We start from the raw sequence: 19,678 nt of genomic DNA, 5'->3' as shown, positions 1-19,678 counted from the left end.
TCGAACAATACAACATTTGTAATTTATTTTATCAATTTTCCTTCTGACGATGCTGTCTGTGTTGAGCGCTCAGTGAATCTGTGTTCGACTACTCCGCCTAGGCTGCACTGTCCAGCGCAGATCCACTGAGCGCTCAACACAGACAGCATCAGAAGGAAGAGCACAGGGCAAGCTAGTGAGACAGAAGTTAAGCTCTCCTTGCAACATGGACCTCCCCCACTCTCATTCAGATCTGGCGTTTGGAATTATTTTGGTTTTCATGTGACGTATGACCCTGAAGGTAAGCGAGTCATGGACTAAAGTAAAACAGTATGTTGGATGTGCCACGCAATGCTCAATTACATTGGTGTGAACTAGTGTGTTAGCGCAGTTAGCTCGTTAACGTGTTGGCCGTCTAGCCCCATGCACGGAGCGATCGGCGGTAGCTCGTTAACGGAGATTTGCCGTGTTGTGGCGTTAAGGTCATTTCAACGAGATTAACCTGAAAGCACTAGTGGGAACACAACGAATATGACTGCACGTTTACGCCGACATCATCCTAGTGCAAAGACAAAAACAACAAGCATGCTACTAACTTTAGCCGAGTCATTTAGACAGCTGTTAGCACATGATTCTCCTTATGCTGCTGAGAATATAGCCCAGAAGAAGCGGATAGTATAGCTTTTATTTTGGAAAGAGCCATTTCTCTGTAATAAACTCTCTTTTCCAAAGATGAGTGATTCCTCAATCAGATACAGGGCTCGCAATATCGCTAGCCCGACGTCCTGGGGCTAGCGATTTTTTCAGTCGGGCTACAAAAATCTATCTCTTCCCTGCCCGTCGGGCTATTGTAAGAAGGAAAAATATATGTCAATGCTTTTGCATTCTTTCAGAAATGTAGCTGGGTAATTATGTCATTGGCATCGGTGAGCCACTGTCAATATGTGACATATTGAAATCGCGTTTGAATTTGCGCTTGTTTTTTTGCTTTCACTTTGCAATCGTGCGAACTGTGTATAGAGAGCGACAGCACTGATCTGTGAGTGATGATAATTTGTGCACCAATTCCTCTGACATCGTCTTATCAATCGTTAGCTTACTATGCAAACATGACAAGTGAAATCTCCCGCAGCAAGCTTAAACATGTGAGAGGTTGATCGCGCAGAGAATCGCTGAGCTTATGTGAGTGCGTGTGTAAAAGCATTTCAGTTCTGCTGAGCCAAATAAGACAGGTCAGGGTGAAGAAGTGACAGCCAAAGAAAAGCTTACCACAAAACGGAGAAGTTATGACAAATCAGACTATAAGGCAAAAAGAAAGTGCAGCTTTATGGTTTCATGGACAAAATAATTTCTGTGGCTGCAATATGACGAGCTAAATAACCAGGGCTGCACATAAGTGGTCCGCAGGTGCGCATTCGCTGTCAAAATAAAAAACACGCACAAGGGTTAGGGTTAAATTTAAAAACTGTACTTTTGAGTTAAAATATATATTTATAATTTTAATAAATGACAAATTAAAAATGCTTGAACATTTTTTTGTATCGAAAAAATATCGAACCGTGACACCAAAGTATCGAACCGAACCGAACCGTGAATTTTGTGTATCGTTGCACCCCTACTATCTACCCACCTCTACATTTAATTACCAGAGACATGCACAAAGACTTCTCAAAGGTCTCTTATGTGTTGTTGTTCTCACTGTCTCCTTTTCAAGTCTGCCTTGAGGACACTTTTGCATTTTAGTGCACTCTTGCTTGCAATTGTTTGTAGAAATCTTTCTTTAAGATGGAAAACTTATTGAAAGAGGGTTTTTTTATACACTATCATGGGTCCTCCTACCAAAGTGCACTCGATACCAAAGTAAAAAGCTGCAATAAGCATTAACAGTTTTAGTAACTTTGTGTCAGCTCATAGTTCTGGTTATGTAGCCTGCAGTGTTACCGTTTTCCTGCTGCCAAAAATCTCTCATCGGCCCTGTTTCCAGATGCAGCACGCAGCCGTTTTCTGCCAAAAACCTCCAATAAACACACACCCCATCACCAAATGGCAAAGTTAGCAGCTAGCTGGAGAACACTGAGGAGCTACTTTAGCAACAATTAAATATCAACTCCATATTCCATATTTGGCGTACAGTATAAAATCGGATCTGTTTTGTCCTTGTGCGTCAGTAGGCAACAGTCTCACTTGAAGAACAGCACTCTTTGTGCTTTATCACACAATCTTTCATATTTCCTCTGCAAACAGTTGCAGTAACATGTTTTTTAAAAAAGCCATTAAGTCAAATGATGGTTGTATTTATTTATAGTAATTGTCTCAAACAGTGTTGCAATTGCACCTTTAATATCTATGGTTTCAACCAGCACTAGTGTCGCCAGCTCTCTCTCTGTCTCTGTGTATATGACCGCAATGAACCTGTGACAATGGCTCCGTGCCATTTCAGCCACTCTGTGCCCGAGATCCTGAGTTGGACACAAAGCCGGCTTTATCCCTGCTCTCAGTGTTGTATCAGTGCTGCCTGGCTGGATGCATAAGCACCAGAATTAGCAGCCACACACACACACACACACACACACACACACACACACACACACACACACACACACACACACACACACACACACACGCGTACACACATGAGCACTAAAACAATACATTACACTTAGAATGGAAGCAGGGGAAGTTCTTTGTGCTCACACGTGAGCATGTGTGGGAATAACACCAGAGCCCTGACCGCCAGGGGAAGAGACAGACATGGACATGTGCTGTTTCAGTTCCGGTGTTGTGCGGTTGTAGTTGGAGAAAAAACATGAAGTAACATGATGTACAATCTGTCCATGCAAGCGGACGCCACACCTCAACGTGCCAGCTTTACAACAGGGCTGTGTATTAAAGTGTTCCTTTCAGTTTCTTTCTTTCTTTTTCACTTCCCTAGAAATCACCTCCACTGTCATTCCTTGCATGTGGTGGACACTCATTCTTCTTTGACTCCTTCACAGACGGGCAGAGACCAATAAATGTGGAGGGAGACATTTTGAAGACACAAGAGGATGGAAACAAGTCATAAACCTCATTTAAAAGGTGAATTAGCCAGTTGTTACGCTGCAGGATATCGCAGCCAGAAGGTTTTCACACGTAAAAGAGTGAATGTCACTTGTAACCTGCAGTGCCACACATCTGTTTCGCGGTTGTGTGAAACATACAACTGAATTTGAGCTTTTCCAATACGATTTTCTGTTACAGTCCTTGCTCAATGACTCTGCAGTGCTTTTATTTTATCTTGACTGTGAGGGAGCTCTGTGGTGACAGCAGGGGTTCGATTAGATCAGATGAAACTTTAATGATTTCTCTGGTGAATCAGGCCATTGCAACAAGCCAACACAGACAGCATACATCAAAGTTAAAGAGGGTGCAAACAGACAGACAGCAAATCAGGTATATATACATACAGACTGGAGTAATATCACCAGCAATTACATGTTTATATATATGTAGCAAGACTTGTCACATAACAGCAGTAAAATGAGAATAAATGCATTATTAAGAGTCCTTTTTTTAAATTTCTACAAAGTTAATTCCTAAAACATTTTTGAAAACTTGCCGTAAGACCAGACCCAAGCTGGTCTTACGGCAGTGCTCCTCTGCCTCATTTAAAGCTGTCAGAAGTTCAGAAATGATGAAACATATTTACATCAGAGTTATTCACTCACGATGCATCATTATTATTTCCGCTAAAGAGCTGAGAAAACCTGAGCTGATTGGCTAGTTTATCTCAAAACCTTTGCTAATCAGCTAATAATAGCTGCGTGCGGCTTAAGGGCTGTCCACATTTAAAATGCGTTACCTGTGGCCCCGCCTCTTTTTCAGGTAGTTGCCTTAATTATTTGCTTCAAAGTTAATGCTAGCTTAATTTGGTTTAGCTTAACTGTTATTTTATTTGTCATTGTTGTGAGTTTCATTGACATTGCGTATTTTGTAGCCACCATAACGATGCTAGCCTAGTCTAGATAAAAGCAGCATGTTTCAAAATGTGCAACTTTTACTTCACTTTAATTTTTAAGCAAATGCTTTCTGTTTCAAGTCTGCATTGCAATTTCAATTACGAGTGGTAGCGAGAGGTTGCAGTCTTAGATTCCAGCTATGGGTGAACATGGCAACAAGCTAGCAACCAAAGTAGTCACAAGGAGGTTTTTGGTACAGCTTTGTGACCAATTTCACCAAGCTAGCAACTTCTTGTAACCACTTGCCAACCAGCTTTTCCCCTAACGACTGGTGGTTCCCAGCCTGTGTGACCAGGGCCTTGGCTAGCAAATAGTACCCTGAAAATTGCTAATGTGCAATTTTTAAGAGAGGGTCCAGCTATTGTTTCCAGAATGTTTTTAAAAGGCCACAGCAGGCATAGAGGGTACAATGAAGTATAAGATGTGATGCCAAAGTCGTGGTAAATTATGGCCCATAATCAAATGTCAGAGTGGGCCAGTGCCTCCCTAGCTCCCCCCTTTAGCCCTGCCCCTGTTACCAAAACACTAGATCAGCGGTCCCCAACCCCCGGGCCTCAGACCGGTACCGGTCCGTGAGTCGTTTGGTACCGGGCTGCGAGAGTTGAGGCTCAGGTGTGAAATGTATTTTTTTCAGGGTTTTTATCGGTTTTCAGCGTTAATTTGTTATCGTTTTTATCGTTAACTCGGTTTTCCTGGGTCTTTTCACGTGTGTTATGAATAAATCTTATTTTTTTCGGTACCGGTACTAGTTTTATTTTGTTGTATTTATCTGCGACACCTTAAAGGCCGGTCCGTGAAAATACTGTCGGGCATAAACCGGTCCGTGGCGCAAAAAAGGTTGGAGACCGCTGCACTAGATCAATTAAACTGTTGATTTGGTGACTGTGCTAAATAGCAAGATCACCAAATTATTCAAGGTTTATCTTCAGGAGAACACATTAAATTTGAAGTTTAAGTTCATGGTAAATGTGGAACTCATCATGGATCTAGAGAAAAGCTAAATGGGCTGTATGGCCTGTATTTGTATAGCGCTTTACTAGTCCCTAAGGATCCCAAAGCGCTTTACACAACCTATCATCCACCCATTCACACACACATTCACACACTGGTGATGGCAAGCTACATTGTAGCCACAGCCACACTGGGGCGCACTGACAGAGGCGAGGCCGCCGGACACTAAGGCTAACCAACCAATAGACCGACACTGTCACTCCTCATATCATATAATCCAGCCTTATCCTTTCAGATACACCAGATGAACAGATCCCACAAAATACTTCTTACTCTTTTTTATCTTTCCTACTGCAACCAAGTGGAAGCATCTACTTAGAACTGTTGAATGTCCATGTTCATTGCACATCTCAAATCCAACATGTCAGCCATGCTTTCATGTTAAAATGAGATATTTGTCTTGTTTAACAGCGTCTGCGGGCCATTTGCACACAACTGACTGCAGATGTGTAGACAAGTCAATCCACCTCGGGGTGGGGGGTGACGTCTGAGGGCGGGACAGCGTGGTAACCAAAGCTTGTGATTTGTTACAGAGATTTATCGCCGCTGTTATATGTTCGAGCTATAACAATGAGGTGCTGCATGGTTTTAATCTCTGAACGTCACTGCTGAGGGATGCCGCACATAGATTTGGAGAGATGCCTTGTTACGCAACCCTCTCGTTCCACCAGACGATTTACAGCGGCGCTATGAGTGTGAACATAAGTTGCGTGTCTGTGATATAGTGTCTTCGATGCAGAACAGGATCCATCCTCGCTCGCCTGTCGCTGCAGCCGCAGACATCATTTTTCACATCAGACCTGCATGGCTGGCAGCGTGCCTGACACCCTCTCTCATGCCCTCCTTTCTCTCTGTCTCTCTCTCTCTGTCTTTCCTCCCTCATTTTCACCCTCCTCTCACATCCCTTTATATTTCTCTCCTCCCTCACTTACTTTACACAAACACACCGCACCTCCTTCATCTGAGTGTTGCAGAGATCTCGCCTGTCTGCCACCAACCTCCCAAAAAGAAAAAGTGGGGGCTGGTGGGTGACTGATGGCCCATTTTTGTGACATCATTGCTGCCACTCGCCTTCAGTCAGCATGCTCAAGACCGTGATGAGAACCAACTGCTGTGACCGTGAGAGCGTGTGTATTCAAATTCTCTTCCCATTAGTCAGTGTGAGAGTCCAGCTGCGAGCTGCTGCACAGGAAACGGTTCTTAGCATGGTTTTTCATTCAGACAAAGAGAAGAGGAACATCCGCACATTGACTCACTCCTGCTATAATAGGAAATGATGGCAAATAGTTTCTGGGTCTTTTTTTTTCTAGGAAGCTTTGTTTTGGTCTTCATAAGTACAGAAATACACACACACACACACTAATCCAGGCATGACGCAACCCTCTAAGCAACTCTACGTCATCCTCAGTGACGTCCTCTGGGAGGGAGCAGGCCAGTCCATCACACTGAATACTAAAGGATAAAGTGTTTGCTACAATAATCTCCATTACAATACAATGATGGCACAGCTGACACACACACACACACACATATATATATATATACTGTCCTGTTTAACTGCTTTGAACTACCACAGTGTTATTACAGTGATAGTTTAAGTTGATTTATGTGCCACCTCTGTCTGTCTGTTATGCAACAGTCCTCTGCCAGGGCCGGTAATTACAGAGGACTGTTCTAGCACTATGGAAAGAGTTACTCTGGTTTTTCTTGCTAATGTCTGTGTTGAGCCTTTTACTAATTATAGTGTTCTTTACTATACTCTTGCTGCTTTGAAACATTTAAGCCATGCTACTTTGGAAATAAATACCTGCCGCTTACTCCGTAGCTGTCGTGATTGTCCTTTTGTCAAACTGAATCTTTGTTTGTTTGTTTGTTTTTTAGATTTGCAGTAATCCATTTTTATTTGGACACTTGGGGGCAGGATAACAAGCTGATCAGTGCACAAAGCTAATGCATTACTAGCACTGATCAGCTGCCTGCATTGGAAAACCTGTCAGTCAATATGGTGGTGGCTCTAATCTCAAGGATGATTTCTTACAATATATATAGAAGAAGGGAAAGTGCCTGTAGTGGACAAAATGGGTTTTTTTCTTGTTTTATTTTAAACAAAAAATATCCTTTGTATTGCTGTAACCTGATTTAACATGGCAGACTGATTTCCTTTTGGAGCCAGCTTCCTGTGGGACCTTGAGGAACTGCAGTTCCTAGAGGAACTCGTGTTGGCTTCATCGTTAAGCTCCAAAGGTTGCCCCTGGGTTTCTACTGATTAGCTATTGACAAATCGTGACTAGCCTCTGCTCCATAGTAATGCATTAGAGTGGAGACAGTGTGAGAGTTAAAATGGAAAGAGAGTGCAAAAAGCAGGCCATTCTGACTGATACCAGGCAAGCCATGAACATTTGTTGAAACAGAAAGTTGGAGTAGCAAAGATGAGAATCTGGAAATTAGTTTGGCATGAAAGTCACTCATTTTTAGGTCTATTTTTGGTCTCCAGTTTTGAGAAAATTATTTCGCTTTTTAGCACCTAAATGGTCCGCTGTGACCAATAGCTAGCTGCTCATGTTTAAGACCTGGCAGGAGATGCTTTCATCTCCAGATAATACCTGAAAGACCTACTTTGAAGCATTTAGGGTCCAATTATTTAACATTTGCGCTTTGACTGCAACACGACTGTCAAGTGACACATGAGGAGTTTTGGTTGTTGTATAATGAAGCTCATTAACCATCAATGAGTCTGTGTATCCTTCTCTGGATGACTAATACCCTGACAGGTGGTGCTCACACACGCTTTACTGTTACTTGATCTGTGTGTATCTCCCTTACACACACATGCACACACAGAGCAAAAAGTCAATTGAGAAGGTAGGTAAGTGCGTGTGTGTAAAGTGGATAAAAGGTAAGTCTGACCAAATGAAAGAAGAAAAAGGAAACACTGTGCATAAAGGTCCTGTGAAATGAAAGAGGAGGTGGAGGGATGGATATATAGAGGCTTGCAAGTGCCGAACCAGTGACGTCAAGCTGTAAACTAAAGACTTAATCCTCTGTGAGCCTGTCCAGCTCCTTGTTCTATCCTGACATCTAGTGGTCAAATCATAGAACAACATTCAGAGGATGAGCTCCATCATTTGGTAAGTAATATAATGTATTGTTGTGTGTTGCTGTTTATTCAGGCAAAGCCTGGTGACCCAAATAGCTTCCCGAGTGTCAACTAAGAAAAACAAGTAAATGATGACGCCTTATCCCACCGCAAAGCGGGAAGTGAAAATGAGATCATGGAGAAGGTTTATGAGAAAACCCTTTATGGCTTTAACCTTTTAACCTTACTAGAGTGCTTACATGGAGTGATTCGGTGGGTGGAGTTCGCTGCAATTTCCAGTGTGTGGGGATCATTTGTCACCAACTGCATCACGTGCTACAACCCTGGTCTACATATCACCGTTGATGAACAGCGAACTTATCAGTCTTTGCTCGATCACTGTGGGTGGACTTGTCATCAAAGCGTAGGTGTTGCATGATGTCTTGGAAGCGGTTTCGTGCCATAGTTCCAATTATCTGTGGGTTTCCCAGGTTTGCTGACCAGCAGTCATTTAGAGATGGAACCCTGTTAACCCCCCGCAAGATGACAATTGCAATAAATGCCATTAGTTCAGGGAGGTCCATGAACCAATGAACATGCTCCGTGCACCACTCAGCAGGCCATTTGTAAATATGTGTACAAATGGTTGGTTTTTTGTACTGTTTTTATCAATAAATCTCAGCAACAAAGGACATACACCCATGTGTGTTGATTTCTCCCTAAGATGGCAAACTGAAACACTCCAAGTTGGTGACTTTTGGAGATTTATTTCCCTGGATGATTGAGAATGCATCAAGATGAAACACAAAAGGAAGTTCACAGCTTTTAGCAGCTCGCCCACCCCCTCATCCACACACCCCCACTCCCCTCCCTCCAGAATTCCCAGGTAACAACCTAATTTACATATGAATGACTAGCCAATTTAGCTTCCACTTGGCTTAGCTAAAAGCCTACCAGCCATTTGGCTGCTCTCCGGGTTTTAAAGGTAGAAAAGCCAAATGGCTGCTCTCCGGGAGTTTATAAGAATGGCAGCTGGAAAAAAAAAAATCTATGTGCGCTACTACAAACAACGCCTGTAATCTTGATGTTTATGTCCACATTGAGACCTGAGCTTCTTAACAATGTCTCCGTCCTCTCATCCGCAAACCAGTCATGACACATGGCTGCCACTCCCCGAGCCTGGTTCTGCTGGAGGCTTCTTCCTGTTAAAAGGGAGTTTTTCATTCCCACTGTCATTTGACTGCCGGAGTTTTCTCTGTATTATTGTAGAGTCTTTACCTTACAATATAAACCATCTTGAGATGACTGCTGCTGTGATTGGTGCAATATAAATAATGTTGAATTGTACTGGAAATCAAATTTTCAGGTCATTTAATAAAATGACCTATTGCCTTAAAGCTGCACTGATTGAATACTTTTATAATAAAAATGTGATTTATATGACATTGAATGTTTCAAATTCAAATGTTTCTTTCAGATTTTGATGATGACCAAATCTAAGCTAAAAGGAGATTGAATAACGGACTTCCATGGTAGGGAATGGCAACTTCAAATGAATGCTTGTGTTTATCTGTCCTGCGTCAAAGTCAAAGTCAGCTGGCGGATGCTGTACATGAGCTGATGGCTCAGCTGCCACCCTTCTATGCATCAACACGGCAAATCAAGCCTGCCAATGTGCATCTGCAAGCTGCTTTGCAACCCACCTCCACCCCAGCTTCTCCTTTTTCATGCTTTTCATAAGACTTGTATTGCGGCAGTTGAGTAATTTCATGACACAGTTAAGTGGTGCAGATTCAAAACACACACAAAAGCATATGCATTGCTTATGTATGTTTGTTGCCTGAATAGCATCAAAAACGTTAGATAGCGTAGGTTAGATTACTAGAAATTATAGGTGTTCTGCTGCCGTATTGCTAGCTGACAGCCAAGGAGCTGGTGTACTTTATTACATACCTAATGTAATAAAGTACACCTCATAATGAGTTCCTGCTCGAACTGGGCTTCATCATTTGTTTACAGCACAACAGGACTCCAGAGCTAGTCAGAAGGATGTTAACGATCAATGGCCAGTGGAAGCCTATATTTACTTAGAATAGTATCATAAAATGATGTAATTCAGCCCTTTTATTGGGTTGTAAATTCTGTTTCACTGTCACATTTACATTTTGGTAACAGCATGAAGCCCGAGAGAGGAGGATAGAGAGGGTGAGAAGGAGAGAGAGCAGGATGAAGATAGCAAAAGTAGCAAAAGCTCAAAAAGAAACCGATAAGAACAGACATGCAGTCAAAGATCTGATATTGTGATATCCTGTGCTGATTCTATACACTAAGGGAGAGGTTATATGAATTTCAAATTTTAATGCAAAAGCAACTCCATTACCAGTTTGCTTTCTGTGCACGTATATGGAGTGTGAGTGTTTTTGTGTTTGCTTGTTTATTGTTTTTTATGTCAGTACTGAATTGTGCTATTTTCGTGGCTTACAGAAAAATGAAACTGAAAAATGTTGTGCATGTTTCTCGTCTTATCTGCTTTACTACAAAACAACTGAGCCTTTGCCACAGGCTTGATAACTGAACTGTCCACCAGATTATAGCTGATCTGCTGCTATGTTGAGATGATGTACAGGTTCCTTCCTGTTAAAAGGCAGTTTTTCCTTCCCACTGTCGCCAAATGCTTGCTCATAAGATAAGATAACCTTTATTAGTCCCACACGTGGGAAATTTGGATAGGAGAGCTTTTGATTGTTGGAGTTTTCTCTGTATTATTGTAGAGTCTTTACCTTACAATATTTAAACTTCCTTGGGTGTTTTAGCGCTGTAAAAACCAGAATTGAATTGAAAGAACTCTTAAATTGCCACACACAGGTCTGTTATAATGCGTTTTGTATGTGATAACAAAAGCAAATCTTTTAATGAGATTATTTTCATATTTACTTCAGTAAAATTATGATAAGTAAACTTTATTTACATTTATTCAAAGAAAGCCTAAAGTTTAAAATAAACACATATTAAAGCACTCTGGGGATGCAGCAAATGGAACCCTGACTTTTGGGGCAGGTAAATATACCTTCCAACTTCAGTGCATTGCATTTAAACGCTTAGTTTTCCAGTAATGTGGAGGAACAGTGCTTAGCTGGAATAGTTCCAGCAAGCCATTGCTTTTAGCCTCTGTTTCCATCTTCTAACATCTCTTATGATCACACTTTTCCTTTCAGCATATGACCTGCACATGCTCCAAGCTAGTGGCATTTGCATGGATTACGGACGTTTGGATCCTCATTTGTTTGTGCACACTGTTTACTTCATTTCAGCGGAGCTATCAGCCATGCTGACGTTTGTGCAAAGCTGCTATGAGCCCTCTGAGGTGAGAATGGACAGATGATGAAAATATTTCCATCTGATGAGTCTTTTTTTGAAACATTCAGAAGGTGGACTAATTCTTTTTACAGAAGAAATGTTTGTCTTCAAGCAGCTCTCCCCGATCTCTGAGAAAAACCAGAAGGGGAAGTCTGGAACCTAACCTTGCCACAGGCTGGCTTGAATTTGGATTAGGATCGTGGGTTTGAGCTGCGTTCTCTGTGGATTTTCTTTTGTTTTTACACCTCCATCGGTTTGAGGACTATATATTCAGATCTCTGTCCCAGGATGGAGAATCAAATCCTGGACATGGTGTCTGATCAGAATTTAGAGGAGCTTCCAAACATGGAGCCAGACGCAGGCGAGATGCAAAAGCCAGAGGAGGAGCAGCAGGACGAAGCTGACCCTGATCCCCAACCTGAATCTAGTCAGGAGACAATGCAGACGAGAAGCGGCCCTCCACCGCTGGCTGTCATTGAGTTCCGCATTCAGCAGCTTCAGAACCGCCGTTTCCTCCTGCAGAAGATGAGGGAATTTACCAAAAAGTCAGAGCAAAAGATGGACAGCGCTCCAAAGCAAAGTGAGTCAGATTAAAAAAACCCGACAGTTGGTGGTTGTTCCTATAAAAGGAAACCATTGTTAGGGTGCATGTTGACATATATTCATCAGCAGTTGACTTAAACAGCAACTTTACTTCATACACAAAAAGCTAAGAATCTAAAACTAGTGTGGCTGTAACTTACAGCCGATTCTGTGACTTGTGTTAGCTCATAAAACAAGCAATCTAATGCAGTAATCACTGAGTTAATGGACCAAGCAGCTTACTGTGCGTCAGTTTAACCTTTGGGGTACTTTGTGTGATGTCATCAGCAAACATCGAGGATGACGATGACAGCGAAGACGAGCTGGAGACCATTCAGAAAGAGCTGAATGTGCTGCTGCTTAAAAAGGAGGAGCTGTCGAAAGAGGAAGAGACTGCCACACCCACAGAAAACGGAGGTACGCTTAATTTCCACACTTTCTCATCTCACCTTTTTTGTTTTTGTTTTTTATTTAAAGCACCCTGAAATCAAATTTGAATATTAATGATCAAGAAACTGACACCAAAGCCTGTTGCTTGCCACTTTCAGTCATTATGCAAATGTACTGTTTATAAGGCTGGGAAACGTTTTCTCACTTGGATGACTGACGAAACGTCCCTCCCAGTGAAAACATTCGTTCCAGATGAACAGAATCAACTTTTTTGGGAGGCGGCCTTCAGCAATTTTTTTTAAATCCAATGTTATTTGCACAAAATCACAACAACCTTTGCCTGTCATAAGTTTGTGCTCCAGGTGAGGCTCGAACTCACAACCTCGGCATCACTCTGCAGGTTACTGTCTTATAAGTACCGCGCGCTGACCGATTGCGCCACTGGAGCCCCTGTAAGCTTTTCTTGAGGTATAGACTTGATGGCTTTCTGAAGGTCTTTCAACGCTTTTCTTTGGACATTGGCTGCTTTTTCATTCATTTTTAGCCCAGTTCTTTTTATTTGACCATTTCTATAAGAAAGAAGTCACTTAATACTAACACATCAAACATTCAAGTATAAAAAGACACCTAACTATAACAGACAACTTAGTACAGAACCAATTCAAAACAGGATCTTTAGGGACTTTGTTACTAGTACATAAGTCATTCCTATTACTTTACTTGAATCTGCAGAAAATAACAAAAAGCTTGGGCTATCTCTTTTGGTGTGCAGTGCGCATTTAAAAGATTTGAAACAACTGGAGATGTCTTCGACAAAAGAAGATGTGGCATGGGTAAAAACTATCCACAGGAAATGAACGGTAACTGGAAGAAACAGAAAAGAATTTGAGCCTGAGAGATAGATTTGACCCTTCACTTGATCAGAAAAAGAAGAGAAACAGGGAGAAAAGGCTGAGATATGGCAAATTACACAAGGACTGGACTGGAAATGAAAGCTATTGGGTGTTTTGGAGTGATGAATCTTTGAAGTCATCATAAATATTATTGAAGCAGCTTAGGATCATCTTGACAGAAAACAGAACAAAGAAGAGCTTTGAATTTCCTTCAAGAAACCTGGAGGACTATTCCTGAAGACTACTTAAAAAAATGAAATGAAAGCTGCTTAGAAGAAGGTTGTGCTGAAGAATAAAGGCACTCATGCCAAAGACTGACTTTCAAGCTCATTAAAATGAGCTCGCCATACTCTGTTTTTGCCTCATATACATGGTTATTTGCATGTTTCAGTAAATCATTGCTTTAATTTCCCATTTTGCAAAATATAAAGAAATTAGCGGTGGCTCAAGACTTTTGCACAGTATATTCAGAATTCCTTACATATTTATATCTTCAAAATTGGGTAACTCACAGGAAGCTAGAGGCACACGGATGTATAATTAGTACTGAAAACCACAGATGAAAAATGTTGGATTAAACTGTCCCTTTAGAAACGACTGCCCCTCCCCAAGCCTGGTTCTGCTGGACGTTTCTTCCTCTTAAAAGGGAGTTTTTTCTTCCCACTTTCATCAAAGTTCCTGCTCATAGAGGGTCATATGATTATTTTCTTTGTGTTATTTTAGGATCTTTACCTTACAATGTAAAGCGACTTGAGGCATATAAACAAAACTAAATTGAATGGATTTGAAAGTATGAAAACTTTCATACTGTTACCAGTTTATGAAGAAAATAATATTCTTTTCCCTTTTTGTGTCCGTCTGTGTTTAATATATAATGATACACTGTCAGATTTTCATGTTAAACATATTAAAATAATCAGTGAAAGTGATGTAAAGGTAATCTGAAATGGAGATAATGGCATTTTAGGGGAGGGGCTTCATAGAGTAATGCGTTCATGGCTGAAGTGAAATAGACAGAATGAGATTTTCTTTTAAACATGGCCCATTTAAAGCTAAAGTTTGAACTGCTTTTGTTTTATTCTTTTTTAATCACCAAGTTCATCAAGCAGACCCCAGTTTTTATAAAAATGAAACACCCTGGGGAGGGATCTACACGCTGCCGCCTGCAGAGGTGACCCAGGAGGAGAGCATAGAACCCGAAGACCCCGAAGACCCTGAAGAACCTGTAGAACCTGTAGAAACTGAACCTGAAATACCAATAGAAACACCAGAAGATGACATCGCTCCAGGTGTGTTACACTTTTCCTCTACGACACAAACTAGTGTTTATATATGTCGACACATGGTTCCCTCTTTCTTTGAATATTGTGTAACTTTTTGGACAGATATTGCTGCAATGAAATATTTCCTTGTATACTGAATGCATCTGTTTACTAGCTGTACTGTATGAACACGCCGACACCTGCATTTGAATAAAACCAGGGGGCTGTTTTTGGTTTTTAATTAAGCTCATTCCAGTTTTTCTCTCTTTTTGTCTCTTTCCCCGGCAAAGTTGAAACTCTGTGCAGAGACGCCGGGCTCACCCAGTGTCCGACCTGCAAAGAGCTCATCATCACACAAACCCAAAGGAAAGTGGGCGAGACAACTTGGTTAGCGTGCTGCTTGTGCTCCATGTTAGGGTACGTCTTCTACCTGACCAGGATGATGTCAAAAAATTCATTCGTTAAGAACGCATGCACATGATACAAGGCACACTGTAGCACTAACTAATAGCACCAAAAACAGTCGCCTCAGAATGATCTGTGACCTTTCCTTCTCTTTCTAACAGCTGTGTTGGCGGCTGCTGTATAATCCCTTTCTGCATGAAAAACTTCAAGGACGTTCTTCACCAGTGTCCACACTGTCAGTCCACAATACACACCTTCAAGCCATTCTGACAACAAGATTACTGGAGTAACAACAATACAATCCTCACTTCCTGCACTTGAGAGACTTTTCCTGCGTCTTGGAGCTGCTTGGGTCCAAACAGCCTTTGCTGCCCTGCAGTATTGCTGTCAAACTTTGACCTGCGAGCTGGAATAATATGGGACTGTGCACAACACCTGGAGAACTTTAGAACTTTTTTTTGGCATTGATGCTACATCTGTACTGTCCAAAGGCTCAGGATAGCAGAGCTGCTGTAAATAGTTCCTCTCCCTCTGAAAATCTGCTCCTAATTCAGTGAGATATAGCTAAAGGATGTATGTTATCTGCTTATTCTATCTTCCAGTAAGCAGATGCAAATAGTGGTATTCAAATATTACTCCCTTCAACAGTTTGACGGCTACATGTTTGTTCCTCTTAGCCAGAAATAACTTTGAGCAAACTCAAATCTAGGATCAAGATCTTCATGCTGCTATTTTTTGATCAATTATCTGACCGGTTTCCTTGATGAAGTGTATTTGTTGTACATACAGTTCTGTACAGATGCAAATGATTCACGCAGTGCCACAACAGCTTCACAAAATGCTGTTTGCTATGAGATAATCACTCCAACTCAGTGACTGAATGATCTCCTATTACACCAGGCACTTGGTGATAGTAGGGAGGAAGAACCCTCTTTTATTGTGAAAAAGTATTTTCTCTGATTTCTTTTCTTTTTACACACATTTGTCACACAAGTAAATTTTAATAGTAGTCAAAAATAACCAGAATAATTACAAAATGCAATTTTTTTATGATTTCATTCAAAAAGGGAAAAGGGCTAACCCAACCAGGCTGGCACAATGTGAAAAACTGATTGCCCCCCAGTTTTTAAATCATAAATTAACTACATTTTTAGCTGATTTCAGTTTGTCTAGCTACACTGGAGGGCAGCACAGTGGCTGCCCTATGACAGCTGGGATAGGCTCCAGCACCCCCAGCGACCCTGAAAAGGATAAGCAAAAGCGAATGGATGGATGGATCGCTACACTGGATCACCACTGGAAAAGTGGTGAACCTTCCAAGGAGGTTCATGATTGAAAAATGGAATCCACTGCTGAGCAAAACGGGGGGCAAAAGGCTTCATCAAATGTTTTGATGATCCCCACGACTTTTGATGAAAAATTCTCTGGCTTGATGAGACAGGATTGGAGTCCCATTACATCTGACGCAAAACCATCACGGCATTTCATAAAACACCAAACCAACAGTCAAACATGGAGGTGTTGTGTGATGGTCCGGGGCTGCTTTGCTGCTTTGGGACCTGGATGACTTGCTGTAAGTGACGGAACCATGAATTCTGCTCCCAGGAGAATATCCCTCCATTAGTTTGTGCCCTGAAGCCTAAGCAGACTTGGTTTATGCAGCAGGACAATCGTAAATAAACCAGTAAGTCCACCTCTGAATGGCTCCAATTACTAGTAAGGACTCAAATCCAACTGACAGACTTTGTACAGATCATAAAGAGGACATTAATGTTCAAAAATGTTCAAATATGGCTGAATAACAACAACTGTTCAAAGAAGAGTGGGCCAAAATTCCTCCACAGCGATGTGAAAGATTCATTACTAGTGATTACAAATGCTTTACTGCAGTTCTTGGTGCCAAGGGTGGCACAACCAGTCATTAGGTTTAGAGGTAATACTTTTTCACACAGGGCCAGGAAGGTTTGGATAACTTTTTATACCTTAATAAATTAAATAATCTTCTAAAAACTGAACTTTCTATATAGTTGGGTTATCTTCCTTGAATATTAAAATCTGTTTTTATGATCTGGAGCATGAATTGTGAGAAATATACAAAAAATAATAATATCAGGAAGTAAAAATACTTTTTATTGACGACACTATATACAATACTGTATATTGATGAAGCTGACCATCCGTGTGTGTGTTCATAATTGTTACTCTTGATGCAAACAAATGCACTTTGAAATCATCCACTTTGATACACCTGTTCAACTGCTTGTTAAGATATAGGAGATTTAATCGGCCAATCACATTGCAGAAACCCAATTCATTTAGCCCAGGGGTCGGCAACTCTGGGCACGCAAAGGGTTAACTGATGGCACGACCATATGTGCCCGATGATTTTTTTTTTTTAATTTCTGTAACAGTATAAACAATGAAAGGTGGAGGATTGACCAGGTGCTGGCAGATGTGTAAAAATGACTCAGTTGTTTGGTGGTGGCTATGGCGGAGCTTCCACAGAGGCCAGCAGGTGGATGAGGGAAAGGGGAGGCAGGAGGAGGAGTATCAGGTGAACTGAACTTCAGGTAAGAAGTTATGACCTGCAGTCTATCTGGGTCAGATATAAACCAAGTTTAGGTGTATAACTTGTACTGCGTGCTAGCTAGCATGATGGAGTTTATATACAGCTGGGTGGGTGCTTTGATGTTACTGATAGTGAACTTTATTTTATTCATAAGGTTAGTAGAGTTGCCAACCACCCCTTAAAAAACGGAATCGTCTCGTATTCAGAGAAAATATTACGCGTTTCGTATTTAGGTGAAAAGAAACACAGTTTGTCCTGGACTTCAGCTACAATGAAAAAGACACAAAGCTGGAGTTACTCTGTGTCTTTGCTGCACAGCTGCCTCTTCTACAGCTGTAAAGCTGCTGGTCATGATATTGGTTTGGATATGTGGTGAGAGGGAAACATGAGGATGAAACCAGGAGATGTTCTTACTGAACATCTCCGGGCCAGCGATGCACATCACAAATCACCTCGCATAGACACATTAGTTGTGCCACTTCTTGATGACGCTATCTTAGCTAATAACCCCAACTACCAGATTCAACTTGTAATTGGCTAAAAATAACTCGCCTACCGGTGAGAGGGACGTTGCTAGCTGTCAGTTTTTTCAAGCGATGTTGAAATTTCCACATTCCAACCAGAGGCGGAGCCAGACATTTGAAACACCCGGGGCTTAGCCCTAAAGGGTAGTATGCATGTGGGATTTTTTTTTTTTTTTTTTTGGGGGGGGGGGGGGGGGGGGGGTTAGAAATGACTGAAAGATTGATAGGCTCTGTTTTGAGTTTTGTTCAAAAAAGAATGACTTCATATAGGGAAAAATATATATCACATATGCAGGACACCTTAAACTAGTTTTTTAATTAAGCAGCAAGGCAGAACAAAGTCGGGGCTGTATCAAGACACGAGGACTAAACCCCAATTCAACCAGACCCAGAACTGATCCAGAATTAAAACAGGACTACAACAGTTCAAAATCAGGACTACTGAGGATTTAACCAAGACAGAACCAGAATCAGAACTAGATGATAGTAGCACTAAAAATCATCATAGACCTGCACTACACTTATTTTTTAATTCTACCAAAGTACACTATTTAGATTGAGAAAAGTTTATATAATTATTTAGCCTTGTTGTGCAAACAAGCCTGCATAATGTAATAAATGTAGAATTTGAAAAATAGCAAACCTAAAAAGAAACACTAGGTACGAGATACATGAGGACCTATGATACGGTGATACTTTTGGTAAACAACCATTTGACTAACATGTGTGTCTCACCTGCTCTTGTTCATCTGTTCTGTCCTCATTCTCCTCTCTCTCCCTCTCTGTTCCTCTCTCTCCCTCTTTGTGCTGACAATCATCAAATATACAGTTGAAACCAGATATTTACAAACTCTTCAGATCAAAACACAAACACTTTTTTAATTGTAACATCAAATCAGACTAAATGTTTATTTTTTTAGATTGATAAATATAAAAACATATTTGTTAACTTTAAGAGTAAAGAGAGAAACTATCTGTGTTTCTTAATTGCAAATGGCACCAAATTGTATTCAAACTTGAGCCACACTTATGGAGCTCCACAGTTGTCTTCCTGGTGTTTTGGTTGACATCTCTTGATTTTCCCATGTCACAGAAACAGGCTCTGTGTTTTGCCTTATATGCATCCACAGGTGTGCCACCAATTTACTCACATGGACTCTACTAACCTATCAGAAGCTTCTTCAGCTCAGAACAGAAACGTCTGGAGTTTCTTATTAATTAACAAACTTAGTGTACATGTACTCCTAAATTTGATCAGTGATAAAAATAGACAGCTCTGTCTCTCTTTATTCTGACATTTAACTAATTCAAAAGATATTTTCAATATTTATCTAAAAGTTTAATCTAAATTGATGTTGTACAGTAAAAATGTTTTATGTTTTCTCCCTAAAGTGTATGTAAATATCTGGTTACAAATGTGAATATACTGCTGTGTACTGAAATCCCTCTTGTTTTGCATAGAAATATACTGAACAACATACAAAGCATAATATATAAAATAACATTTACCTGAGTTTTTTTCTTTGAAAGAACCCTCGAATGTCCATTCTTATGTTTCAGTGCATAACTGAAACCGATTTAGTCGGGGAGGGTAAGAACTGAAAATATGAAATAAACACACGTAAGCTAAGA

General features: G+C 40.9%; 1 protein-coding gene and 1 non-coding gene across 2 annotated transcripts; one reads left to right on the top strand and one right to left on the bottom strand.

The window, feature by feature from the left end:
• Positions 1 to 11,426: 11,426 nt before the first annotated feature.
• LOC146663241 (uncharacterized) lies at positions 11,427 to 15,877 on the top strand. The gene is made up of 5 exons (XM_085415247.1): positions 11,427 to 12,001; positions 12,292 to 12,420; positions 14,384 to 14,575; positions 14,839 to 14,965; positions 15,115 to 15,877. The coding sequence occupies exons 1-5, from the start codon at positions 11,710 to 11,712 to the stop codon at positions 15,221 to 15,223; spliced, it is 849 nt and encodes a 282-aa protein (XP_085271373.1). The 5' UTR covers positions 11,427 to 11,709; the 3' UTR covers positions 15,224 to 15,877.
• On the bottom strand, positions 12,748 to 12,841 carry trnai-uau (transfer RNA isoleucine (anticodon UAU)). The gene is made up of 2 exons: positions 12,804 to 12,841; positions 12,748 to 12,783 (listed from the first exon to the last, which is right to left on the bottom strand). It is a non-coding gene; the product is annotated as a tRNA-Ile (tRNA).
• Positions 15,878 to 19,678: the final 3,801 nt, after the last annotated feature.

This window comes from Rhamphochromis longiceps, linkage group LG8, assembly GCF_057381845.1.
Source record: "Rhamphochromis longiceps isolate RC_006_pf linkage group LG8, R_longiceps_female_GT1.1, whole genome shotgun sequence".
Classification (NCBI taxonomy): domain Eukaryota; kingdom Metazoa; phylum Chordata; class Actinopteri; order Cichliformes; family Cichlidae; genus Rhamphochromis; species Rhamphochromis longiceps.
The sequence above is the reverse complement of the archived record's forward strand: the minus strand, read 5'-3'. Positions and strand labels throughout refer to the sequence as shown.

What these genes read in the sequence shown, in the direction of transcription:
- LOC146663241 (XM_085415247.1), top strand. Translation starts at nt 11,710, where the DNA reads ATGGAGAATCAAATCCTGGACATGGTGTCTGATCAGAATTTAGAGGAG. An exon ending in CACACCCACAGAAAACGGAG is followed by an intron (nt 12,421 to 14,383) that starts GTACGCTTAATT and finishes TTAATCACCAAG; the next exon opens with TTCATCAAGCAGACCCCAGT. An exon ending in AGAAGATGACATCGCTCCAG is followed by an intron (nt 14,576 to 14,838) that starts GTGTGTTACACT and finishes TCCCCGGCAAAG; the next exon opens with TTGAAACTCTGTGCAGAGAC.